At 44.8% G+C, this 23316-nt stretch overlaps 1 protein-coding gene across 7 annotated transcripts in view; it reads left to right on the forward strand.

Annotated features, from left to right (window-relative positions):
- USP31 (ubiquitin specific peptidase 31) overlaps positions 1-23316 on the forward strand; it is an 84692-nt gene that overhangs the window by 25005 nt on the left and 36371 nt on the right. For 5 of the 7 annotated variants that reach the window (XM_021086476.2, XM_085017340.1, XM_085017338.1 and 2 more), the window contains 5 exons: positions 11261-11398; positions 13245-13333; positions 13429-13521; positions 14713-14848; positions 18354-18498. In XM_021086476.2, coding sequence (XP_020942135.2) covers positions 11261-11398; positions 13245-13333; positions 13429-13521; positions 14713-14848; positions 18354-18498 — 601 coding nt within the window. The remainder of the gene's footprint in view (positions 1-11260; positions 11399-13244; positions 13334-13428; positions 13522-14712; positions 14849-18353; positions 18499-23316) is intronic. The other 2 variants (XM_085017341.1, XM_085017342.1) reach the window with 2 other exon arrangements.

Here is a 23316-nt window from a genome sequence, read left to right on the forward strand (position 1 = left end):
TTATGGCAATATGAATGCGTAATTTATAGTGACCCTTGCTGGATCTCTGTCTGCTTATGAATCAGATCTCCTGATGACTACTCATTGACATTTCAGCTATCAAAATGCAATAATAGAATATTGATTCAAGGCAAGATTATTTCCAGAATATTTTGATCCCTTTATAAAATCATCTGTTTGGTCAAAAACATTTTAGATCAGTTTATCGTCGAGTACCGAAATATTCAAAGTCAAGAGGATGTATATTTTGCCAGTGGACACACACACACACACACACAGATTATAGAAGGAATAAATGCATGTTTGGCCTTGGAGTTGTTCAAGACCTCATGCCCGCCCCACTCCTTGTCTTTCCCGAAGTATTTCCCCTCCGATGATCCGTAGGTCCCTTTACTCCCACCCCAAAGAGGAGTGACAGTCCGCCGAGAACATTCATTGACCCCTGTGCTGGTGAGCAGGGCCCTGTGCTGAGTTCATAAGCCAAGCCCATTTTCCCCTCGGCTTCCCTCCACTGGATCAGGAAGCTTTCGCTGTTTTTTGTTTTTTTTTCCCTTGTTCTCAGGCTAAGCTTTCACCTCCCACCTGGCAAACCGGGGACGCCTAAAAAGGCCCCTGGTGGTGGGTGGCTGTAGGCATAAACTCTCTATTTTTCTCTCTTTTTCCCTCATTCTTCTTTGATGCTGGCTGCTGTCGCTTTTCCCTCTGGAGGTAAGATCCAAGGGTTTAGGGTTAACATAGGCAGAAAACTTTGATTTAAGGCTCCCTAAGTTTGTCTAGCAGTGAAAAGAGAAATTCTTAACGGTGCATTCTGACTCTCTAGGATTTGGGACCGAAACCCCAGTTAGAAATAAGGTCTGTTTTTCTTTGTTTGTAGCCGGCCCTGTCTTCCATCCATTAGATTTGGGTTCCTTGGCCAAAATACCAGGGTGTGCTGTCCTGCGATCACCCTTACCACTTGGTTATCGTTATCAACAAATTCATTTTAGAAAACTGAAAATATTGAAATGTGTAAAGAAGCAAAATAGAAGTCACCCCCAAACTTAACCAATTTAAGAAAATGATTGTTAATGTTTTGGTATATATTTATAAGGGTAGAAAACAAAAAGGGCTTTAAAAATGTTTTTTAAAAGTTTGAAATCAAAGTCAAATGTAGTTTTGTATCTTCTTTCCACCTGATTTTTTTTTTTTTTTTTCCTTTTTAGGGCCACTCCTGCGGCCTGTGGATGGTCCTGGGCTAGGGTTTGAATTGGAGCTGTAGCCACCGGCCTACACCACAGCCACAGCAATGCCATCCCCAAGCTGCATCTGCCACCTACCCACAGCTCATGGCAACGCCAGATCCTTAACCCACTGAGCAAGGCCTCATGGATGCTATTCAGGTTCATTCCTGCTGAGCTGTGACGGGACCGCCTCCACTTAATTTCATTATGTGTTTATTCGTGTTTTCTAAAACTCTCAAACATTTGTAACATTCCATGGTATTGGGATATATAATAATTTCTTAGATATTTACAATGGCTTTTTCAGTTTTTCTGTTTTCACTGTTGAAGATTTTTATTATTCTTCCCGTGTGATGACCTTTTAGTCACATCAGGGCTGAGTGTTTGTTTTTTGTTTGTTTGGTTTTTCCTTTGACAACCCCACCAGCAGCACATAGAAGTTCCCGGGCTGGGGGTGGAATCAGAGCTGCAGCTGCTGGCCTACGCAACAGCCACAGCAATGTAGGATCCAAGCTGCGTCTGCAACCCACGCCACACTGGATCCTTAACCCACTGAGCGAGGCCAGCGATCGAACCTGCATCCTCATGGTACTAGTCGGATTCTTAACCCACTGAGCGAGGCCAGCGATTGAACCTGCATCCTCATGGTACTAGTTGGATTCTTAACCCACTGAGCCACAATAGGAACTCCCCTGAATAGTTGTTTTTTTGTGTGTTGGTTGGTAGCCAGAATTCTCTTTCTTCCTCCTTTAATTTTTTTTTTTTTTTTAAAAGCTCTGTTTTGCCGTAGTTGGGAAGAATCTTAGACTGCGTTGGAAAATGTCAAGGAGACTAAAAAGAAGACCCTCCCAAGTTACTGGATTAATAAATACATAAACACATTTTGGTGACCCAGGCTGATTGTGGAGTTGGCTGGGCTTTGCTAGTTAGAGTGTTGTGGGAAGAATGGACAGGATCAGAAGCATCTCCACCAGCCTAAGAGCTTGAGCATTATAAGGGGAACACCCCGCTTTTACATTTGTTGACGAGAGACAGATGCGGTCCTGGGTGGGCCGATGGCCGACGCGGGTTTGCTTTCTCCAGCATCCTGGGACACGCGGGGCCGGGCATGGTTCCCCACATGCTGCAACTTGATCTTCCGACATAGTCCACATTCCTCCTGATTGATTCCTCAAATGCTAAAGTCTCAGTTGGATGAACTTCTTGTCTCTGGGCCATATTTCAGTCACAGGAAAAAATGCAAATGACAGCAAAACAAACACTGGTTAACAAGGATTTATTTAAAAGCAAATAAACTCCCTGAAGCCTCAGGCTTGGTGCAGCTGTAGTTCAGTCTCCCACACATGTTTTGGGTCTGCATTGAGCACGACGTTCAGAATGAAGAATCTCAGGCCCCAGGTGGTCCCAAGTTGCACATGAGAAAAAAATTCCTGGAGTTCCCGTTGCGGCTCAGTGGTTAATGAACCCGACTAGTATCCATGAGGATGTGGGTTCGGTCCCTGGCCTCGTTCAGTGGGTTAAGGATCTGGTGTTGCCGTGAGCTGTGGTGTAGGTCGCAGAGGCAGCTCGGATCTGGCGTTGCTGTGGCTGTGGCGTAGGCTGGCAGCAACAGCTCCGATTAGACCGCTAACCTGGGAACCTCCATGTGCCATGGGTGCGGATCTATAAAAGACAAAAAGACAAAAAGAAGAGAAAAAATTATTTCTTGAACACAATGATTATGGACAAAAATGTTTTAAGGCCATTTTAATCAGATGAAGTTGAAGAAGAGTGGTGACTTTGGGCAAGTTACTTTCACGTTATTGAGCCCAAGGCTTTTCGTCTGTAAAAATGTTAATACTTAACAGCCTAGGGGATTTCTGAGGATTAATTTTAGGAAAGAATGCCAGGAAGCAATTAGTATAAAGCCTGATACAAGTGCTCAAATATTAACTTACTTTCGTGTCAAGTGTTGTATTTGCTAGGTTTGGGGAAATAATATTGAATAAGACATTCCTGATCACTGACTAGTGGTGGAGACAGATACAAGAGTGTATGTCCTGGTAATCTGAATAACATCTGATAACTAGTATAATACTTTATGACAAAAGAGCCTCCCATAAGTTTTAATGCTCTTGGAAGTGAAGCTTGAGAGTTTCTCTGGCCATGGATCTTTTTCGGTCTCGGCCTCACTTTAGAAGTGGAATTGTTAAAAAAGAAAATTGCATTTGAGAAAAAATTAGGGATAAGTCAGGTCCCACCTTAGACCCATTTAAATCAGCATCTCTGGGACTGCTGCCATGCATGTATGTTTGTTTGTTTGTTTGTTTTTAATTTGCCCAGGTGGTTCTAATGTGCAGCCAAGGTCAAGAGCCAATGCTTTAGGTATTTTCCTCTCATTGTCTGGCATTTTCCAGGATTATACAGTACTATAGGATACTTCCTTCTTCTTCTCTTAGCTTGAAACTTAACATAATAGCACCTGTTTAGAGTTTAGAATGATTTTTGGGAGTTTCAAATGAGTGTAAAATGCATTAAACCCTCATAATAATAAATTTAGAAAAGTATTGTCATTCCCATTTTGCAGAAAAAATAGCCAAGGCTCAGAAAAACGACACACTAAGTTAAAGGGGATGGAGAAGGGGCTTAAAACTGGATGTTGAGAATGCAGTCTTTGTGTTTCTGCTGCATTTCTAGCAGAAGCTTCCAACCCCTGTTTAAATTCTTTGACGTCTTCTGTTGGTGCTATGTTTTCTACCGATGTAGATAGCTTTATGATCTTTTGAGAAATCTCTGCTCATTGTTCACCTGGCTGAACTACTTGTGGTATATTTCTTTTTATATTTCTCCCTTTTATTCTGGCTCTAATACCCTTGCCCCTACTTCCAGCCTTAGCTATAATTTCTTGTAATGCAGTAGCCATTTCTCTTAAAAAATAATACACCCTTTCCTGTTCTATTTCCGCAGCGAGTCCCTGCCACCAAATCTCCGTGGTACCCATGAGTTTGTTTAATACGGAAAGTTAATCTTGTCTAATCTTGTAACTGTGGCTATCCCTTGCTATCCAAATCCGTTTTATTTTTTTAATTTTTAATTTTTTTTGGTCTTTTTTAGGGCCGTTCCCACGGCATATGGAGGGTCCCAGGCCAGGGGTCGAATCGGAGCTGTAGCTGCCGGCCTACACCACAGCCACAGCAACACCAGATCCGAGCCGTGTCTGCAACCTACACCATGGCTTACGGCAACGCCCGATCCTTAACCCACTGAGGGAGGCCAGGGATCGAACCCGCCACCTCATGGTTCCCAGTCGGATTTGTTAACCACTGAGCCACAACAGGAACTCCCCAAATCGGTTTTAGCTCCTGAGTTTGGATCTTGAGAACTCGGAGATAAGGGACCACCTGTACTTGAGTTACCCTTTGTTAGGCTCTGTCTGGAAGGATGGAGGAGCTCTGTGCCAGAATCAACTCCCTTTCCCCTATGAGCAAACATGAGCCCCTGAGCAGGCTGGGCTTGGCGCATTCTCATCTGTCTCCCTGAGTTGTCTTTCCGTCCGGCATGGAAGCTCCTTTCCTTTTCTCTCTCCTCTCCCCCCAGAGTCCCAGCTCCATCCTGCTGAGGAAGGGGGCGCGCGTTTGGGAGACGGGAGAGGAAGGCGTTCCGGGGTCAGGGTTGGTGTCTGTGAAAGTCTGGAGACCTGGGAGTCTCTTTCAAGGGCCCGTAGTTGCCTTGGCTGGTTAAGGCTGAGGGCCTCTCAGCCATTTGTGCTGTTATGTGAGCAGAACCCCCACCAGAGATGCAGGAGGAAAGGCTGGGTGAAGGTCCCTGAAGTGGCTGTGCTCTGTACCCTGGCGGGGAATTCTGTTGTCTGGACACTTTCTCTATCACGGTTTTTTACTCTGTTTTTATAGTATTCATCCACTCGTACCCCTCTCATCCCCTGTGTTGTTAGTTAAGTATTCTTCATCAACCAGAAAGTCAAATACAAGAGATGAAACTTTTCTTCTCAAGCAAGTGCTTATCATTCTGCTTTGTTCTAGCGCAGTCCAGAAACCACTCTTAGATACCATCTATGAACCAGCTGTTTACACTCGTCTTTCTCTTAAAATGTAAATACATTGTTCTCCCAAGTTCTGCATTTTTCCCAGAACCACTGAAAATAAATTCTATGTTCCTCCTGGCATAAAATCAAGGAAAGCGGATGATGATTTGGTTTGATGCATTTGGGGGAAGCTGCCTTTTCCCCACAAGAGTAAGCTGCCTCCTGATTATGTCAGACCAATAACTGCCATGTCCATTCTCCCTGGAAGGAAAGCACCAGAAGCCATTGCTCTCTCATCTTCCTGGAGTCCCATGGAGGTCGTGAACCAGCCACTGGCTTTTCCTTGGAGCCCAGGTTTCCTATAGGGCTCTGTGGAAAGAAAGAACTTCATGTCTAATTTTATAGCTGTAGTTGGATAGACTGCATTCTTTTTCTTTTCTTTCTTTCTTTTTTTTTTTAATTTTATTTTTTGCTTTTTAGGGCTGCTCCCGCGGCGTATGGAAATTCCCAGGCTAGGGCTCGAAACAGAGCTACAGTTGCCGGCCTACGCCACAGCCACAGCAATGCTGGATCCAAGCTGTGTCTGTGACCTACACCACAGCTCACTGAAATGCTGGACCCTTCACCCACGGAGCGAGGCCAGGGATTGAACCCGCATCCTCATGGATCCTGGTTGGGTTCCTTAGCCACTGAGTCATGAAGGGAACTCCCTTCGTTCTTTTTCTTTTCAGCGCTGTTCTTCCAGCTCATTTTTTCTTTTTCTTTCTTTAAGAGATAAAGAAAGGTCTCTCTAGTTCTAGGCCTTGAGGTTTTATTTGAAGGGTAAAAAGAAATTTTTTGATGCTTGAAAGCCCTACAAATGCGTTTTGACTTTTACTTTTATTGTTTAGTAGCTAGATGGTGGAAAATTGGAATGATGGTTAAATTTATGTATAAGAGGATGTAAAGGATTGAAAGCAAAAGGTTCAGTTTAATATTTTTGCAACCAGCACCAAACCCAAATTCTATAAAATAGATACGAATACATAAGGCTAGTTTTTAAAAAGTTCATAACTCTCTTTTTCATAGAAGTGGCAAATTTAAGTGATTTCTCAGATTGTAGAAGTGCTTATATTTCAGATGACATTCTAGCGGTGGTCCACTTAAAAAAAACTGCAGGAGTTCCCCCTGTGGCGCAACGAGATGGGCGGCATCTCTGCAGCGCCAGGACGAAGGTTCAGTCCCTGGCCCGGCACAGTCATTTAAAGGATGTGGTGTTGCTGCAGATGTGGCCTCGGTCACACTGCGGCTCAGGTCTGATCCTTGGCTCAGGAACTCCTTGTACCGTGGGGTGGCTAAAGGCGGGGAGCGGTGGGAGAAGCCTGCAAAAATAGAGAAGGGTTAATTTTAGGACAACAAATAAACTGGAGTTCCCGTCGTGGCGCAGTGGTTAACGAATCCGACTAGGAACCATAAGGTTGCGGGTTCGGTCCCTGCCCTTGCTCAGTGGGTTAACGATCCGGTGTTGCCGTGAGCTGTGGTGTAGGTTGCAGACGCGGCTCGGATCCCGAATTGCTGTGGCTTTGGCGTAGGCCAGTGGCTGCGGCTCCGATTCGACCCCTAGCTTGGGAACCTCCATATGCCGCGGGAGCGGCCCAAAGAAATAGCAAAAAGACAAAAAAAAACAAAACAAAACAAAAAACAAAACAAAAAAAAAACAAATAAACTAAGATTTAATGAGGGAAGAAATCATAAAAGACAAACCAAAGATATGGTCGGCCAGGCTCTCCACAGTGGTCCAGATCAGCTGCTTCGTTGTGTAACCAGGACTCAGGTTTGGGGAGTTGCCCGAGATAACCAGTGCTATGGGGTGTGTGGCATGTGGCAGAGCCACGCTCGAGCCCAGGTTTCTTGACTCCTACTTGTGTTTCTTCCTTCTGTCACACACACACTAAAGGATGGTTGTTAGCTTATTCTGTGTTTTGTTTTTGTCTCGGAAAGAAGTAAACCAGGTATTCCCTTGGGGTCTCTGCAGCGGGAAGAAGCCCGCTTGTGAAGGGAAAGGGAGCCTTTTGTGTTGTCTGCGGTCAGTGAGGTTTGCTATAAAATTTCAGTTAGTTTGAGATGTAGTGATTCAGGGCGGGGTTGATCCAGAGCAGGTTTTTGACCCTCGTTACAGAGGGTGGTAGAAGTCCTGTGGCCTGTTTAATCGAGTGTCCAACAGAAATCTTGCTGAGCAGCTTCAGCGTAGCACCTTGTACCCAGCGATTGGAAGGTAAATGCTGGGGGTGGGGGGAGCTGAAGTGATAGTGGCAGGAAGCATACATCAGATTTGATGCAATCCTGATAGAGAATTGATTTGTCTCCCCTGTGAATTTGATGGACACTGTTCATCCTATCTCTGCTTTGACACATGAGGAAGCATTCAATTTCAGCTGATGGGTTTCTTAGGATGCATGTGCAAAGAATCCCCCCCCACCCCCAGCCCCCCATTGGTAGTAAGTAAAAGCAAGGGTCCTGAACAGATGCTTGTAATGCTTGCGGCGTTTTGTGTGCCCCGACTCTGTGCCACGAGATGTCTTTACCTTGCTGTCCCTAAAACTTCCTCTTGGAATCTGGCCTCTGCTTCCTCCACAAAAGAAAAACAGAGGTTCCCTGCCTTTCTGTTTATAACTTCTCTGACTCCCTAACTCTGCTTAGCTCCTCTTCGCTCTCTCTCACCTTCTGTTTAAGGCAGTTACTCCACCTCTTTTCTGAATCACTCCTTCCTTCTCCGCTTCCCGAAGAGCCCTCTTTCTTCAAGAATCTCCTTTCTGTTAGCTTCTTCCCTCGGCATTGAAAGTCCCTCTGTCCTGTAAGTGCCCCCTCCAGAGAGTTACACATCTTTCTTCCTTCCTTTTTAAACCAAGCTTCTTGGCATGAAGAGTGGTTTTCGTGCACAACCATTCAATTTCCTTTCTTCTCCTTTACCCTCTCTGATCTGTATCACAGAGATTGCATAGGCAGTCAAGCTCTTACTTTTCTGTTCCCAAAGCTCTTACTTTTCTTGTCCTACTTGACCTTTTGTGCAGTGGTTTACATGGTGGCTTCCATCCCCTTGGAAGTTTCTTCTCCCTCAGCTTGTGTTATGCCACTCTCTTCTGGCTGCTGTCCTTCTTCTTGGGCTGCTTTTCTGTGACCTGTCCCTTCTGTGCTAGCATTCTTTAGCTTTCTGTCCAAGCTGCTTCCTTTTCTCGTTAAGTGTTCCCTGGGTTATTTCCTCTATGCTCATGTGATGGGCGTATGTGCTCTGATTTACCTTTCCAGCCCAGATCTCTTTTCTGAGCACCAGACCTAACTCCGCTGCGGATCCTGTAGGTACCTCAAACTCAGCACGTTCGAAGCTCTGTAGTCCCCAGTCTCTTCCTCTGTTCCCGATTTCATCATCCACCTAAGCCAGGAACTAAAGACTTTGGTGTCATCCCTGATTTCTTTATGTCACTCAATATAGTGTCACCCAGTCACCTGTTTCTCTGCCATCCTGAAGCCACAGGTTCACCTGCTGGTGCTGCTGGTGTTTTTTATGGACCCATTTCTCTTGCTGGGAAATCTCTTTCTTCTGTAGCCCACATTCTACTGCGGCCTATGACGGTGGCTCTGGTTTGGATTCTCCTCAACGAGACCATAATTAGAGCCACAAGCCAAGCCATTTCAAGATGGAGTGTGATGTCAGGTATATGAATGTGATAGGGAGACGGAGGAAAGTGAAGACGGAGAGAGAAGACATTAGATTTGGTGATTCAGGTGGCATCAGACCCCTGGGGGAAGTTCGGTGATGCAGAGAAGACCTGTTCCCACACGAGCATTCCTCCTTTCGTGTACCCGTTTCTGAGGTGGCATCCAGTTGGTGTTCTTCAAGTCCCTGAAACCCTTTCACAACCCGGGTCCTTCGTCTCCTTTGCTCACTTTGTTCACTTAGTGAGTTTTGCCAGTGACGCCTCCGTAGTCTCTCTTGTTTCTGTCCCTTTGGCTTTTTTCCTCCTTACATTCGAATCTTTGTAAATCATCTTTTTGTTATTCACATCTCATTATTCGTCAGGTTGTGTTGGTTCTTCATAACTGAATTAAAATTCTAGCCCTTTTTTCATCTTTATTATCACTATTTTTTTTTTTTTTTTGTGCCACAACCACGGCATATGGAAGTTCCCAGGTTAATGGGAACTGCACCTGCTGGCCTACACCACAGCCACAGCCATACAGGATCCGAGCTGTGTCTGCGACCTACACCACAGCTCATGGCAATGCAGGGTCCTTAACCCCCTGAGCAAGGCCAGGGATCAAACCAGCCCTCAAGGGTACTAGTTGGGTTTGTTACCACTGAGCCATGAGGGGACTCCTCTTATTATCTTAATTGGAAAATACCATGGACAGTTATTTGTTCGTTGGTGCACTTTATCATTCTTCAGCTTTTAACACTATGGATCACTCTCTCCTTGGTAGCTCTCTTGACTCTCGGGACTCCATTCTTCTGACCTTCTTGCTCCATCCTTTTCTGTGCCTGTGCCCAGGATGGAGCCTATGCCATAGTAGTGATAGTGTTGGGTCCTTAACCCTCTGAGCCACCGGGAACTACGTGCCACACCTGTGATGGCCTTTTTCTGGCCTCCTTTGAGGGCCCCTACCTATAGCCGTCTTCCATATGCTGTCGCCTGGCTTGACCTCTCATGATCTTGTCTGGCAGTCTTAGTTATATTCATGATTTCAAGTACCCCCCATGTATTGACTCCCAAATTTTGGTCCTGAGCACAGAGTCTTCCACTGAGCCCCAGATCTGTATTTTTTCAGGTATTCACCAGATCCTTCCATTTGGAGGCTCCACAGAACTGCAAATACAGTGGATTCTAATGGGAACTCCTCACCCTCTTTTCCAGCCATTTTCCTTATTTATCATGTCTTCATGAGGGGACTTACCAGTGGCCCCTTCATCCAGATATGACACCTGAATGACATCAGTGCCTCCTTCCTCACTTTCCACATTCACCAGGTCACAGATGCCATTGATTCTCCTGCCCTAACTCTGAAATCGCTCTCAGATTTGCCCTCAGAGCCTCAGCGTCACAGACCCTTCTTATCTCTTGCCTCATCGGTTCATTTGTCTCCTCGAGTGCTCTCCCTCTGTGCAGTTGTCTCTCCTCCTTTCTCCTTACTTCCAGATCCAGTGCTCAGAGCTCACATTTTAGTGCTTATCTGTCATTTACATGTGAAATCTTTTGAATGCATTCTCACCTACCCATCCCACTGAGTCATTATGATTCCTTTTACTTTGGAGCAGAGTGGTCCAGGCCTCACAAATACAGTAAGTAGTAGGACAGAGGTTAGAATTTGGGCTGTATGCACCAGAGCCCATGATCTTAATTTCAGTTAACCAGGTCACCCACAGCCTTTCACTTTGCATACTCCAGTCTTTTGGAAGCAAGTCACTCTCAGGGCCCATATTCAAGGTCGGGGGTTAAGGGCCAACCCCTGGAGGGGGGATTAGTGACATAAATTACTTAGGATTCTTTGTAAAGGAAGATTTGTCTCTTCCCGTTATTTATTCACCCAATCATTTACCTTATTATTAAGGTATATGACGTGTTTATTTTATACTTTGGCTTATAATCTAACACTGTGATACTTATTTGACCAAAATATCATTAAAAATTCTTTTTTTCTTTTTGTCTTTCTTTCTTTTTTTTTTTACTCTTTTGGGGCCACACTTGTAGCACATGGAGGCTCCCAGGCTAGGAGTCAAATTGGAGCTGCAGCTGCTGGCCTACACCACAGCCACGGCAATGCCAGCTCCAAGCTGCATCTGTGACTTACACCACTGCTCATGGCAACGCTGGATCCTTAACCCACTGAGCGAGGCCAGGGATGGAACCTGCGTCCTCATGGATGCTAGTCGGGTTCGTTCACCACTGAGCCGCAATGGGAACTCCCATGAAGAGGTCATCTTTAAAGCCAGGAACTCACATCTATTCATGTTGATTTGTTGTTGTCGTTGTTGTTTCCCGTCTAGAGTATCGTGTCAAAGAATGCACTGCAATATAGAGGAAATTCCCAGCATGACGCCCAGGAGTTTCTCCTCTGGCTTTTGGACCGAGTTCATGAAGACCTCAATCATGCGGTGAAGCAGAGTGGGCAGCCTCCTCTGAAGGTAAGGGCACCCCCCAGGGCAGTCAGGGAGCAGCGAGCAGGTGCCCAGTGGCCAAGCGGTGAACAGTGTAAGGAGTGAGTGTAGATTCTTTTTCCAAACCTCCTCCGAGGAGTGTGTTGTGGTTGCAGTTAGTTGCTAGAGTGAAATTGACCAAACTCTGGGTGAGTATAAATTCATGGGTACTTAGAGGCTATTTCCTCATATTTACCACTGTGCTGGCAGCATCAGAGATGAGACGCTGTCTCCAAGGAGCTTACCTGTTCATGAGAGGGGACACATTTGCAGGTATGACCAGCTTTAGACGAACATTAAGTGATCCCATCTTACTATACAGTTTTTATTATTTATTTATTTATTTATTTGTCTTTTCTAGGGCCGCACCCGTGGCATATGGAGGTTCCCAGGCTAGGGGTCGAATCGGAGCTGTAGCCACCGGCCTATGCCACAGCCACAGCCACAACCACAGCAACTCAGGATCCAAGCCTCGTCTGCAACCTACGCCACAGCTCATGGCAGCGCCGGATCCATAACCCACTGAGCAAGGCCAGGGATCGAACCCGCAACCTTATGGTTCCTAGTCGGATTCGTTAACCACTGCTCCACGATGGGAACTCCTTACTATACTGTTTTTAAAGCAGACATGCGCTTTCTATTCCAATGAGACCTGGCCTCTAGATCCCTGGAATGAATGAATATACAATCAAAAAGGAAGCGTGTGGCCGTCTCAGCTGTTCGGATTAGATTTGAGTGTAGGAACCGAACCCTAGATTACGCTTCCTGAGAAACCGACTCATGCTATTTTTATTTACGTAGTCATCATGTGATGGGTAAAATAATTTATGGAATAGAAATATTTAAGACCAAAGTGTTATTTTCCTCTCACAGCTTTTATGAATTTTGGTAATGCTGTCCCTCACATTTTAAATTGCCCGTTTTGGTGAGTCATTAAATTATCCTGCTTCAGGATCCTTGGTGCCTGAATGCTCTGTCCCATCGCATGACTCTGTGCTGGTGGCTGACTCTCCCATCAGATGGAGATGAACTCAAGGTCAGGCCCAGTGTCTTAGTGTTTCTGTATCCTGATGCCTTTGGCACTGCTCTCTGCACACGGCGGCAGGTACTCAGCACTGATTGTTAGGGGGAGGGACACAACACGGGAAAGTAAAATGTGAAGGAGGAGGATTAGGCCCAAAGGAGCATCAGAGCTAATAATAAGCCCTAGAGAACTGAGGCTCGGGAGGAACTGGTGCTTTTGTGGGTTTTTTTTTGCTTTCTTTAGGGCCATACCTGCGGTGAATGGAAGTTCCTGGGCTAGGGGTTGTATCAGAGCCACAGCTGCCGGGCTACACCACAGCCATGCAGGATCCGAGCCGCATCTCCAACCCACACCACAGCTCAGGGCAGTGCCGGATCCTTAACCCACTGAGCGAGGCCAGGGATCGAACCCACATCCTCATGGTTCCTAGTTGAATCTGTTTCTGCTGAGCCACAGTGGGAACTCCCAAAACTGGTGCTTTTGAATGGTTGGGAGGAAATTATTTCCTGGAAGAGGTTGGCCCTTGGAGAGTGGGAGGGGGATTGGAGCACCCTGGGGCAGGATGGCCCGACTGTGTGGATGGGGTGGCGAGATGGGGGTGCGCATCGCGTCTGGGAGAGCCTGTGAGGAAGATGCACGCACGTGACCCGTGTCCCGGCAGCTGTGTTCTGGTTCCTTTAGCAGGTGCCTTTCCCTCAAACCTCTGAATCTGGTAAAGGAGGTCAAGGGACATTCGTGATGTTTTCAGGTTCATCTTCAGTCGAGAATTGGCAGCTGTTAAGTCTATGAAATTGTACTTTATTTTTTTAGCCACCGTCAGAGACTGATATGATGCCCGAGGGACCGTCTTTTCCTGTCTGTAGCACTTTTGTACAAGAACTTTTTCAAGCCCAGTACAGGTATGTGCAAATTAAGTTGTCCCTTATGTTGTCTGCTTAAGTAGTTCTAGGTGATCTTAATGTGGATGTCTTCTTACGCTTTTATTTTTTTGAAGATCTTCTTTGACATGTCCTCATTGTCAGAAGCAGAGCAACACTTTTGATCCTTTCCTCTGCATTTCTTTGCCAATTCCTCTACCCCACACAAGGTAAGAACAGAGTTAATAAAACTAAGACCGTTATTTCTATGTATTCCTTTTCCTCTGTAGACTCCTATTAGGGCTTCTTGCACATTTAAACACGTAATAGGATTAGTGATAAATTGAATATAAGCATTATGAAAGCCTTACAGAAATTGAGAAATGCCTGTCTAGTTTGCAGGGTGAGTAGGTTGGTCTGGTTGGAGGCTGGTCGGGTCATCCACCCACCGTATGGGGGCAGGGGAAGGTTGTCAAGTGCCTTCTAGAGCCTGTAGAGACCTTACATTCCACTTTTTTCTTTGGTCTTTTTAGAGCTGAACCCGAGGCACATGGAGGTTCCCAGGCTAGGGGTCCCATCGGAGGTGTAGCTGCTGGCCTACACCACAGCTCATGGCAACGCCGGATCCTCAACCCACTGGGCAGGGCCAGGGATTAAACCTCCATCCTCATGGATGCTAGTCAGGTGCATTTCCGCTGAGCCACGGTAGGAACTCCACATTCCATTTTTAATTAATTACTTTCTTCGAACTGTTTCTCAGAATTTCTAGGAGTTAACACTGTTTTAAAGAAAATGCAAAGCATAGAACCGAGTATCGATATGCTGTATTTTTATTGCATCAAGATTGCCTTTTCCAAAGTTTTCCTTTTTTTAAATTTTGGCTGTGGTGGGCAGTGTCTTGTTATGGGATCTCAACAATCCTAGACCAGGGATTGAATCTGGGCCACAGCGTGAAAGTGCCAAGTCTTAACCACTAGACCTCCAGGGAACTCCCAAGAGGTTTTTTTTTTTTTTTTTTTTTTGTCTTTTTCCTTTTCTTGAGCCACTCGTGCGGCATATGGAGGTTCCCAGGCTAGGGGTCGAATCTGAGCTGTAGCCACTGGCCTCTGCCAGAGCCACAGCAACATAGGATCCGAGCTGCATCTGCAACCCACACCACAGCTCACGGCAACACCGGATCCTTCATCCACTAAGCAAGGCCAGGGACCGAACCTGCAACCTCATGGTTCCTAGTCGGATTCGTTAGCCACTGTGCCACAACTTGAACTCCAAGAGTTCTTGATTATTGTTTGATAGTTTTACTCAGGTCCAGCTAAAGGTGTGGGTTAGCATCAGTTTTGTTGGTTTCAGATCAGGGTTTTGCTTCTGTATTTTAGTTGAAGTAAGTGACTAATGAGGAGATGTGACTTTGATCTGTACAGGCCTCTCTATGTCACTGTAGTGTATCAAGGGAAATGTTCTCATTGCATGCGGATTGGCGTGGCCGTGCCTCTGTCTGGGACTGTCGCCAGACTTCGGGAAGCAGTGTCTATGGAAACGAAGATCCCCACTGATCAGGTAATAAGCTTGCTGAGCCCCATTACACATGAGCCACAAAAGTGCTGCTTTCTCGTCTCCGGGAATTTTTTTGAGCAGTTCTCTGCCAAATAGGGTTAGATAGACATTTGAACCAGTTGCTTTTAGTGCTGAGGGAAACATAAAAAAATCAAGATAGATCCAAACGAGAAAAATCTATGCAAAACCTTTGCATGCTTCATTTAATTGTGTGTGCGTGTGTGTATTTAAAAGGAAAAGCTGTGGCTTTTCACCAAGACTGTCTTCTTTAGCTTTATAAAGTATAATTCATTCACCCCTCTTAAATCATTCTTATGGATGCTTGTGTGAGCAACAGCAAGGGCATCCTGTGGGATTTGAAGGTCAGAGAGGCTTAGAAAACTCAACCAGTCGCTCTTGCTAGTACAGTACGTATAGATGCTAGATTTGGTTTATTTTTGTAAAGTTGAACTGGAGTCTCTTACCTTGTTTAGATGAGGGAAAGGAAAGTTGTATTACCCCCCCCCCTTTCTTTTTTGGGCAAATTTTTGGTAAGTAATTAAATTAACCCCAAATCCTTTTGGCCTGTTTGTGGCTTGACACACTGATGTATACATTTTTTTTTTAAACTTAATTACACATTACAATTTAATTGGGACCAAAATTCCCTGTTTAAAATTTTCCAAGGAGGAGTGATTCGATGGCTGAATATTTTTTCCCTAGGTAACTTCTGGAAGCTGTCATGTAATCGCGGGAATAATGAAGGTGTTTTGTACTTTGACCTCCTATGACCTCATTTGCGTCGTTACCACAGTAAAACAAATAGAGCCAGCAGTTTCCCTGATATAGCAAGTATCTCATGTTGATGAGCCAAGTACTGGTAGATTGATACAATTTCATATTCTTCCTTACTCTGAAGTGCTCATTGATTTTTTTTTTTTTTTTAATTCAAGATAAGGAAAAAGAGAGAGGGAGGCTTAGGTGTGTGTCTGAGGCAGAGCCGATTATATCTTTAAAGCTTCCAGCATTCTCTGTTTCTTTTTGCATGTGGTTTAGAGGAGTGGTATAATTATAGATTTGCTTTAGACCTCAGTTTGCTGGAGCAAGCGAATTATCCCTGCATGTTCACCTGCAGAGGAAAACAGTGTGGTCGTTACACTCATTAGAAGAAAAATGTGCCAGGAGTAGGTTTTTGGGGACTATATTTTGTAGAATATGCCACCAGCAGCTTTCACTTCATAGACTCATATTATGTTTGTGATAATAGAGGGACCTTATGGGCCCAGTCCAACCTTTGCGGGGGTGTGGGGGGGGCCCAGGGAGATCATGTGACTTGCTCACAGTCACAGGCCTGGTTGGTGGCAGGGTGGGGCTGGAACCGCCTCAGGCTCAGCCCAGTGCTTTTTCACTAGGTGGTGCTGCGGAGCATGTGATGCGGTCTCTAAATGTTCCCATTGTCTTTTCCCCCCAAGTTTTATTTTTCCTGCTTTATAAAACACTCAAATCAGAGTTCCCGTCGTGGCTCAGTAGTTAAGGAATGTGACTAGGAACCATGAGGTTGTGGGTTCGATCCCTGGCCTCACTCAAGTGGGTTAAGGACCCAGCATTGCCGTGAGCTGGGGTGTAGGTTGCAGACGTGGCTCGGATCCCGAGTTGCTGTGGTCACAGACTAGCGGCTTGGATCCGGTGTTGCTGTGGCTGTGGCGTAGGCTGGCAGCAACAGCTCCGATTGGACCCCCTAGCCTGGGAACCTCCATATGCCACGGATGTGGCCCTAAAAGGACAAAAAGACAAAGAAAAAAAAATACTCAAACCTTTTCAGAAATTTAACTTAGAAAATGCAAGTATCTTGTACTAAGTATTTTAGAACTTAAGAGTTACTAATTTTAATATGAGGTTGTATATTCATTCATATTTTTTTTCCTGTGCATATACTCTATTTAATATTCTATGAAAATGAAACTGTGTAGTAACATTTTTCTTTCTCTACTTTTTTTTTTTTTGCTTTTTAGGGCTGCCTGGGGTATATGGAAGTTCCCAGGCCGAGAGTCGTATCAGAGCTGCTGCTGCCAGCCTACACCACAGCCACAGCAACGCTAGATCCGAGCCTCGTCTGCGACCTACACCACAGCTCAGGGCAACGCCGGATCCTTAACCCACTGATGGAGGTCAGGGATTGAACCCACGTGGACACCAGTTGAATTTGTTACCTGCTTTTTGTATTTTATATTTTCTTAGTGCAAATACATGCAGCTCATTCTTTGCAATAGCTTTATCATTTGAGTAGGACTATAGTATGGTTAACTAGTTGCTGTTGTTGGACATTTGAGTTGATTTCATTTTTTTCTAATACAAATATGCATGGTTATTTGACATTTTTGAACCCGAAAAGAAGAATATTTATTTATTTATTTTTCTGTAGCAGGACAATTTTATTTTTTCAGTGAATCAGTAACTTGTGTTTTGTGTTGATATTTCTTCCCTACTTCAATATATGAATTTTGTTTTTCTTTTTTTTTAATTTTTAAACTCTTTGTTTTATGATTTTTATTTTTTCCATTATAGCAGGTTCACAATGTTCTGTCAGTTTTCTGCTGCACAGCAAGGTGACCCAGTCACACATACGTGTATACATTTTTTTTTTCCCCCCGCATTATCATGCTCCATCACAAGTGACTAGACATAGTTCCCAGGGCTCTACAAGCAGGATCTCATTGCTGATCCATTCCAGAGGCAATAGTTTGCATCTGTTAACCCCAGATTCCTGTCCCTCCCACTCATCCCCACTTGGCATCCACAAGCCTGTTCTCCATGTCCATGAGTTTCTTCTGAAAAGAAGGAATTTAATGATAAGAGAAAGTCTTGGAGTCAGATATGGACTCTGTCCTGGCTGCCAGACTGAATATATAACTTTTGGCAAGTAACCCCGCTTTTCTTTACTTCTCCCCCCATGAAACAAGGGTATTAGACTTTATATCTGCTGAGTCTTTTCACCAAAACTTAGAGAACTCTGGGTTTAGTGTCACAGCGCTCTGCTTTCGGTTGGAGCTCCCAATGTGGCTCAGAGGTAACAAAACTGACTAGAATCCATGAGGACACGGGTTTGATCCCTGGCCTCGCTCAGCGGGTTAAGATCCAGTGTTGCTGTGAGCTGTGGTGTAGGTCACAGACACAGCTCAGATCTGCTGTGCTGTGGCTGTGGTGTAGGCTGATATATGCAGCTCCAATTCGACCCCTAGCCTGGGAACGTCTATATGCCACCAGGGTGGCCCTAAAAAGCAAAAAAAAAAAAAAAAGAAATTCCGGAAGGAAGGCAGGAAGAAATCAGAGTATGTTTTTACACAGTCACAGAGAATCTTGTGCTTCTCAGATTTTCTTATTAAAGGCAAATCACATGGGCTCGATGAGGGTTTCCGAGCCCTCAGGTCCCTGCAGCCCTGATAGTCTGGAGAGGTTCACAGCTGGATTGGGAGATCCGTTCACATCGACTTACCAGTTATCCAACTATTTACATTTTTCCCATTTTTAGATTGTGTTAACAGAAATGTATTATGATGGGTTCCATCGTTCCTTTTGTGACACAGACGACCTGGAAACAGTCCATGAGAGCGACTGCATTTTTGCCTTTGAGACTCCAGAAATATTTAGGCCTGAAGGAATTCTCAGCCAAAGAGGTAAATGAGCATCTGTTTCCATAGTACCATGTGGGCTGGCAGGTTTAACAACCGTCTCCCCCTTTAGATTATTATGTGATGGTGTAATTCTTTTAAACTGTGGTAAAATACCCATAACACGACTTTTTATCACGGTGTAAATGTTAGAGAACGTATTTTCCTGGACGAAGGCAGTTCCTGGGAAGAGCTTTGTTCCGGGCCTTGGTGTCCTTCAGGATCCCAGGCTTCTGTTTTTGCTTTTGTTTTTTCTTTTTCTTTTTTTGCTCTACTCCAGTGGTTGTCAGAGCAGCAGCATCGCCTGGAAACTGGTTAGAAATGCAGATTTTGGATGCCACCCCAGAGCTGCTGAACGAGAAACACTGGGGCAGGGCCCAGCCATCTGTTTGTCAGGGATTCTGATGCACATCAAAGTTGGAGAACTGCTGCTTTACCCAGTCTTCCTAGAATTTTCTGCTGCTGCGCTAGTTTAGTTAGAACTGAACGCTCTACTAGCCTGCAGTTTTCCTCTGCTTGCGTTCCCTGACTTCGGGCAGTCCACTGGAATCTCTGCTTAGACTCCCGCAGGCATCTTATTTTATTTTTTATTTTATTTTATTTTTTTGTCTTTTCTAGGGCCGCACCTGCGGCATACGGAGGTTCCCAGGCTAGGAGTTGAATTGGAGCTGTAGCCACTGGCCTACACCACAGTCACAGCAACGCCAGATCCGAGCCTCATCTGTGACCTACACCACAGCTCATGGCAACGCCGGATCCTTAACCCACTGAGCGAGGCCAGGGATCGAACCCAGCACCCTCATGGTTCCCAGTCAGATGCGTTAACCCCTGAGCCACAACGGGAACTCCTCCTGCAGGCATCTTACACTGAGCATTTCTTTCCTCGTTCCTCTTGCATTTCTCCTCTAGAATATGGCATCACCGTTCTTCTCTTCACCCAAGCTGGACCCCAATACTTCTCCTTCAGCTTCTGACTTAAATTCACAAAGAGCTGATCAGACAGTCTGCAGTTTTCCTCTTCATCCTGCTGCCACCTGCCCAGTGCAGGCCAGTTTCACCTGGGCTTCTCTAGTAACTTCTTTACCCCTGGGCTTTCTCTAGTCCAGTTATTTCTTCGCAGTGCCACCAGACTGCTCGGACAGACAGTTCGGATCATGTGACGTGCTGATGGATTTCCTGGTGGTTCCCCTTTGTCTGCAGTTAAATCCGAACACCTTGGATGAGCGCCTGGCCCTTCGTGATTTGGTCCTTGCCTTTTTCTCCAGCCCCTCTGCTACAGTCCCTCTTCTTCCCCGTCTCCCCTGTCCCTGTCGCTCTTTATTTCTCAGACATGCCACATGCCCTTCTACTTTCCATACTCTTGTCTTCGCTGAGCATCCCTTCCTGCCACTGCTGCTTCACTAGCTCCTCCTTTCTCTCTCTCGAGAATAAATACCTCCCAGTCTCCTCATCCGCCCAGTCCTCGGCAACCCCTGTTCTCCTTTCTGTCACCGTATTATTTACCTCGTCTAGGCTTCCATACGATCGAAGTCATATCATACTTGGCCTTCTGTGACGCCTTCCACTCAGCAGTCTGTTTCAAGCTTCATCCACATGGTAGCATCTGTCAGTCCTTCCTTGAGGTGGCTGAATATTATTCCATTGTCTGTATTCACCTCTCCTTGTTTATCCGTTCGTTCATCTGTTGATGGACATTTGGGTTGTTTCTGCCTCCTGGCTATTATGAAATAGTGCTGCTCTGACCATTCATGTGTGAGTACTTGTTTGAATACCTATTTTCAGTCCTTTTGGGGTATATGCCTAGGAGCGGAAACGCTGGGTCGTGTGGTAATTCTGTGTGGAACGTTCTGAGGATTTGTCAGGATATTTTTTTAGAGCAGCTGCATCATTTTTCAGTCCCACCAACAAGCAAGACATGAGGGTTACAATTTCTCTCCATCTTGCCAATATTGGCTCTTTTCTGTCTTTTTGATGATAGCCATCCTAGTTGGTATCAAGTGGGGTAACACTGTGTTTTTTATTTGTGTTGCCCTTACGATAAATGATGTTGATCATCTTCTCCTTATGTGGCTTCTGGCTATTTGTGGAGCAACTTTAGAGAAATGTCTCTTCAGGTCTCTAATTGAAAATGGGTTGCTTGTCTTTTTGTTTTTGAGTTGTACATGTTCTTTATATATGTTAGATACTGGCCTCATGTCAGATATATGACTTGCAGATATTTTCTCCCGTTCTGCGGGTGTTCTTTTTACTTTCTTGATAGTGTTTTTTGATGCACAAAAATTCTTCATTTTGATGAAGTCTAGTTTACCTCTTTTTACTGGCGTTGCTTTGGCTTTTGATATCATATCTAAGAGTCCATCATCAAATCAAAAGACAAAGATTTACGTCTGTGTTTTCTTCTAAGAGTTTTATAGTTTCAGCTCTTACATTTATGTCTTTGATTCATTTTGAGTTGACCTTTGTAAATGATGTGAAGTAAGGGTTCAGTTCCACTCTTCTGCATGTGAATATTCAGTTGTCCCAGCACCATTAATTTTTAAAAATTAATTCATTAATTTTCATTTGATATTTGCATTTATTGTGAAATGATCACCACAGTAATTTTTACAAATTTATTTATTTATTTTATTTATTATTTATTTATTTATTTATTTATTTTTTGTCTTTTTGCTGTTTCTTGGGCTGCTCCCGCGGCATATGGAGGTTCCCAGGCCAGGGGTCCAATCGGAGCTGTAGCCACCGGCCTACGCCAGAGCCACAGCAATGCGGGATCCGAGCCACATCTGCAACCTACACCACAGCTCACGGCAACGCCGGATCCTTAACCCACTGAGCAAGGGCAGGGACCGAGCCCACAACCTCATGGTTCCTAGTCGGATTCGTTAACCACTGCGCCACGACGGGAACTCCCCTTTTATTTTTTAAAAAATTTACTTTCGTTTGCTATTTCATTTGTTGAAAGGCCTTAGTGCCCCCGTTGACAGTTCTTATTTTAGTTCTTTTCCTTCACCTCTGCTTCTAGAGGTCTCTGGTGCCTCCAGGTTCTGAACCTTTTGGTCATTGTGTATTTTGGGTTGGCCCGCTTTCTCTCCTGCCAGTTTAGGATTAAATTTTCTCTGGTCTACTCATATTTCCATTATTGTTTTGTAGACAGTCTGTTCTTTCAGTTTTCAATCTGTGACGTAGGAGCTTTCTTTATTTCCTAGTTGTGTTTTCAGGCATGCGCCTTTGTTTGTTTAAATTGTTTTCTAATTTTATTGCATGGTAGTAAAAAAAAGCCAAGCATCACCTCGTCCCGAAAGCCTTGCCTCCTTCGTCCACCTCAGGCTGGCTGGCTGGCTCCTGCCTGCCCGTGTTCCAGTGCAGCTTCTGCTCATCTCTGACACTAGCGTGTTCTGTGCAAATGATCTGGTTTTTTGTTTTTTTGTTTTTTTTTTTCCCCCTCTATCCTTCCTACCACACTGTGAATTCTCTGCAGTTGGGGCTACCTTTTGCTTCATCTTTGTGTTCCAGCCGTTCAGCGTAGTTCCTAATACACCGCGAGAACCCAGTTAACATTTGTTCACCTGAACTTTTCCCCGAATCCCGCTTCATACCCCAGTGGCTGAGGCTCAACACCGTTTCTGTTTCTAAGTGCATTTGGTGAGGGCCGAGGTCTAGCCAGAGTGCTTTCATCGGAAGAACACAGCACTTAGTGAATCTGTGTGAGCCTCTGTTCTTATAATAAAAGCCTTATAAATATTCCGTCCTGTACATCTGAGGTTTTTTCCCAGCGTACAGGTGTGGGAGCTGAGACTTAGAGAGCTTAGGTCGCCGGCGTGGGTCACACAGCTGGTTCACGGGCCTGGGCTTTGAACGCAGCTCCATTTCTGAGCAGTTGAGTGGCATCCTCTCCTCTCTTTGGGACCCCTGATTGCTTTTAGCAGAACAGGTCTTCCCGGCCTGACGTCTGCCAAGAACCTGGGAAATGAGCCCCCACTCCTTGTCTCAAATGCAGACGTCTGCTTATTTTCTCATACCAGAGTTTAAAAGGGCTGTGAAGTGAAATCTGCTGCTCTTTGGTGATTTCTGTATGGCATTTAAACCTAAAAAAAGGTTCTTCCCGCTAATGGCTTGGTGAAGATTCGGTTCTTCTAGTTTCTGTGTTCTCGTTTTTACACCCTAATGAATCTGGAATTTATTTTGCTGTTAACCGTGCGTTTGTCATTTTCAATTGCTCCAACACTGATGTGCCTTAATAGGTTTAGCAAATCTGGGGCTGGATATTGAGGTTATGGCTGGAGTTTTGCTGTGAAAACTCTTGTGTAAACCACTTCTTATTTGATTCTCCTTCTGGTGGTATTGCTGTTATTTTTTTGGGCTTGTTAGCGTGGAGGGCTTCTGTCATTCTCTAATTGGGGTATCACTTCCTCAGGCCATATCTCCAAAGGATTGAAGAAATGAGCGATTATTTAGTCAGACATTTATTGAACTCCTACTAAGGGCAAGGCCTTGTGCCAGGTGCCCAATTGCTGAGTGCTTCTGATTGACAGATAGCTCTGCTTTGGGGAGTGTCCAAAGACCTGGATTTGAGCAGCCAAGCACTATGCTGGTCAAATGTGTATTTTTGTCCACTTTAATTTAGGTCGATCGAGTCCAGTTGATTATATTAAAGTTCCACAAAGGCTTTGAGTTTCTTAGAAGCCTGGCTCTTCAGTCGGGGAAAAGAAACTGCTATTGAAATCTCAAAGATCATTCCACATGTACTAGTTTTTATTTTTTATTGAGAAATTATTTGGTTGCAAATTTTCAGTTGATAAGGTAGGTAAGACTAGTTTAAATGAA

This window comes from Sus scrofa, chromosome 3 (assembly GCF_054392235.1).
Source record: "Sus scrofa isolate SSC_HxYL_T2T_F1_AM1 chromosome 3, Sscrofa_HxYL_maternal_Yorkshire_Landrace_v2.0, whole genome shotgun sequence".
Classification (NCBI taxonomy): Eukaryota; Metazoa; Chordata; class Mammalia; order Artiodactyla; family Suidae; genus Sus; species Sus scrofa.